Source organism: Hibiscus syriacus, unplaced genomic scaffold (assembly GCF_006381635.1).
Source record: "Hibiscus syriacus cultivar Baekdansim isolate YM2019G1 unplaced genomic scaffold, ASM638163v2 tig00111392_pilon, whole genome shotgun sequence".
Taxonomy (NCBI): Eukaryota; Viridiplantae; Streptophyta; class Magnoliopsida; order Malvales; family Malvaceae; genus Hibiscus; species Hibiscus syriacus.
The window spans coordinates 2,474,740-2,478,680 of record NW_024063078.1 but is presented as its reverse complement, the minus strand read 5'-3'; the positions used below and the strand labels follow the sequence as shown (position 1 = coordinate 2,478,680).

The 3,941-nt window shown below is 27.5% G+C and overlaps 1 protein-coding gene across 1 annotated transcript; it reads right to left on the bottom strand.

Annotated features, from left to right (window-relative positions):
* Positions 1–2,331: 2,331 nt before the first annotated feature.
* LOC120160328 (calcium-binding protein KRP1-like) lies at positions 2,332–2,974 on the bottom strand. The gene has a single exon (XM_039170756.1). The coding sequence runs from the start codon at positions 2,936–2,938 to the stop codon at positions 2,411–2,413; it is 528 nt and encodes a 175-aa protein (XP_039026687.1). The 5' UTR covers positions 2,939–2,974; the 3' UTR covers positions 2,332–2,410.
* Between the last annotated feature and the right edge of the window lie 967 nt (positions 2,975–3,941).

Here is a 3,941-nt window from a genome sequence, read left to right as displayed (position 1 = left end):
GGATGTCTAGTCTGATAGGCTTGCTAAATTAAGCATTAGATTGCATTTGATTGAACATTGTAAGTTACATGCATTGACTATAAATGCAAGAGCAAGACTTTTATCTTGAGCAAATGAACACCGGCAAGGGAAGGTCGATGATTTTTGGTTAATAAAGCTTCGGAGGTCTTCGCCAATAATGACGGAGAGTAAACGTATTTGATATTTTAGTGGACTTTGAAGATGCTTCTATTCAATGTTTGAAACTTAGCTATAATATCCCTCCCGCAATTTGTAAACTTGTAATGGTCAAAATAATAATTTAAATCTATTCAGAATTTTCTTAATATATTGGCAACTCATTAATACATACCTTGCAAACATCGACTAGCTGATATGATTAATCTGATTCACATTAGGATTTGTGCTTACAAATTAGAATTTATGAATTAGTCCTCAAAACTTTTGAGACCGAATCGATTCTCGAATATACCAAAGTTCAGTTAGTGATGTTATACTTGGAAGATAAAACGTTACAATGCTAATCAATCTTCAAGAACGGTGAACAATAAAGAGAAAAAGGGTATGCTTTTGGTGTAATTAATGTTAAGTGTATTCTTCAACATTGTTATATTAAGCCTTTTAGTTTTTGTTTAGGATATGTTAATCAATTTAAACAAATAAAACGATGTCGTTTTAGAATTGATATTTTAATGAGAATGGTGTTGTTTTGAAGTTTTTTAGGGTTTAGGGTTTGTTCATCAACTTAATGAAATGACAGTTCTTTTGAGTTTCTTCCTTCTATCTCGATCTTCTTCTTCTAGTACCTGTTCCTTTAGTTTTCTGTTTAACTTCGCGTCACCTTGTTTAAATGCTAGTATTTGATTTTCCCCTAACTTTCACCACATTCATTTTTATTTTTGAATTGCATATAAAATTTTCTTGCCTATGTCTTCATTGTATCATCCATGATGTCTGTATAAACAAACATGGTAAATACTCAGTTTCCTTGAAGCTGTTTTGCAATAATTCAAAGGTAAATTACGTATTTAGTACTTAAACTATCAATTTTAATTCATTTTAGTACCTAAACTTTCATTTTTTTTCCAAAATCACACCTAACGTTTAATTTTTGTTTCATTTTAGTATCACTCTAATTCAAATATCAAGACAGAAGTAATTGTGGAATATTGGGCCATTTTTCTTACTCTCTTCCGTTGTTGTCTCTCTCTCAAAGCCAAGAAATTGTAATTTGTTTTTTTTTTATCAATAAACTATTAAGCCAAGAAATCAGTATCGTCATTGATAATAGTTTAATATCATTTTTTATTGTTTAAAAGATCATCTTCATATTTGATCCGATGATTTCTAGAAAAATTAGAAACTATTTGATATGAAAGATTACAAAGTAAAGTTATTATCTAAAATTCTATTTTATATGATTACATTTTCTGACAATATCTTATATGATTAACTTTAATTGTTATTATTTAGGTGATATATTATAATTAATTTAAAAAAAGAAATTTTATTTTTTTACAAACACAAATTAGCATAAAACATAAATCTCAAATATATAAAAAAAATTATAGAAATAAAATTATACTTTAATTTAAATGGTGAAATCTATTTTGATTTTTTAATAAAAAATATATTAATATATAAAAGAAAGTTTAATTTAATTCAAACGATAAAACTATTTTGAATAATACTTAATTTAAATAAAGTTGAAAATTTAATAAGGATATTGTATTTATAATAAAAATATTAGAAAGTTTATTTATGTATTACATTTTTAAACATTTAATAAAAATATTAAATTTATAATTAAACATTGAACATCTAGTACAATATGTTTAATTGATAATGAAATTTGTAATAGAAAATTTTATACAAGAATATATTAATAATCCAAAGGTTAACTTAAACCGAAAATCAACCCATCTGATATTGATTTGGTCTGAAAATCAATTGGTATGATATTGACTCGACCCGAAATCTAATTGATATAATATTAATCCGACCTGAAAATTAATTGATTCGATAATCATCTGACCTGAAAGTTGACCCGACCCAAAAATTGACCCAATTCGAAACTCGATCTGACTCGATTTATCATACAGTAAAACTAAATTCGAACTAAATCTAATCTAATTTGTACGAAATTAAACCGAATATAAATTTGATCCTACTCAAATTTAATCCGAATGACTCGTTTATTACCTGTGTTCTCATTATCTCAATAAAATTCCCCGTTTAAGTGAATGAATAAATGAAAAAAATTAAATAAAATCCAACACAAATGTATAAAAAAAATGATCATTTCTTTTCCTTTTCTTTTTCAATTCCCTCGGTATATTCAACAATTTCATTGAAAAGACAAAATCAGGATTAAAAAATAAACTAAAAGTATGAATGGAAATCCTTTGAATTAAAGTTGAAAAGCTTCCTCTAACAAAAACTGAGATGCTTCCATCAACTCAGGGCTCAACCTGAACATCAACACACAAAACTCCATCTGGTTAAGCGCACCATCGCCATCGAAATCACCTTCTTTCATCATAGATTTCAAATCATCATCTGTCAAGTCTTGTAACCCCAAGAGTGCCGAATTTTTCTTCAAGCTATCGAAAGTAATGACCCCTTTTTCACTGTCCATCAACAGACTGAACCCATTGCACAGCTCCCCTATCAGACCTTCCCCTCCGAGCTTGTTCGCCATCACAGGCAAGAAATCATGGAAACCCGAAGCTGATGATGAGCCTTGTGAAGCTGGTGGAGGAATTGCAGACATGGTTGATGTAATAAAAAGGAAACAAGAAGGAACAAAGTAGAATATGGGAAAATGTTGGGGAATTTGATTATGCTTAGTTGAATGTAATATCTGGGGAGCTTGGAATGGAATATATAGAAAAGGGTTGAAGGATATGAGTTGAGATTTCCGAGAAAGAGAGGCCATTGAAAGACAACTAAGATACAGGTAATATGGTCGTGAAAGGGGGTTTCTTCTTGGAAGGTAAGATAGGGATAGAATTGTAAATTTAAGGGAAACAGAAGACTGGTTTCTTAAATATTTTTTCTTTTTTCTTTTCTTATTAACTTTTTTTCTTAAATATTGTTCTTTTAAATAAATTGGAAAGATTTTACACAAATATTTAAAAAAAATCTAAAAATAATACTAATTTGTGGTTATTTATGGAAAAATAGTACGTAAATTTATCTCATAGCAATTTGTTAGCGTATAACATATTAAAAAATTCTATAATGTTCATCCAGCATCGAGCATGGATGACTACAGTTAATAATGAACACCATTAAATTAATTTATAAAATATTAAATCATAAAGTACTAAACATACAATTATAAATTAGTTAAAAAATTAAATGTAATTTAATTAAAATATAATATTTATAAAATATTATTTTTTAAGGTAAACTATATCATTGACCACCTAATTATTTATCTTTTTACTTTAATCACTTATTTTTTTAATTTTCTCAATCAGATCACCTAATTATTTAAATATTGTCAATCAAGTCACCTCCATTAAATATTAGCAGAGGAGATGACGTAACAGTTAATCAAATTTGTATAATTACATATTGCGTCCTCATTACTTACACATTCTATTAATTTGGTCTTAACTTTTAATTAATTCAATAAATTTAATCTTTAATCAGAAGGTGACATGTGTCACTATGTGATTGGATTTTTTTTAATTTTTTTATTTAATTTAATAAAGTTTTCATCCAATCAAATGGTGTCACATATCACCAATTGAATGAATAGAAAATAAATTGAATCAATAACTGCTACTGATAGGGTTTAAACCCAAGACGTGAAGAGAGGAAACAAACGTCTCAACCATTGAACTACAACATTCAAATAGCAAACATATCACGACATAATATATATAGTTAATGGCAATAAAAAAAATGAAAATGACCTAATAAGAACTCCG

Coding starts and splice junctions, on each gene's coding strand:
- LOC120160328 (XM_039170756.1), bottom strand. CDS start 2,938: ATGGCCTCTCTTTCTCGGAAATCTCAACTCATATCCTTCAACCCTTTT.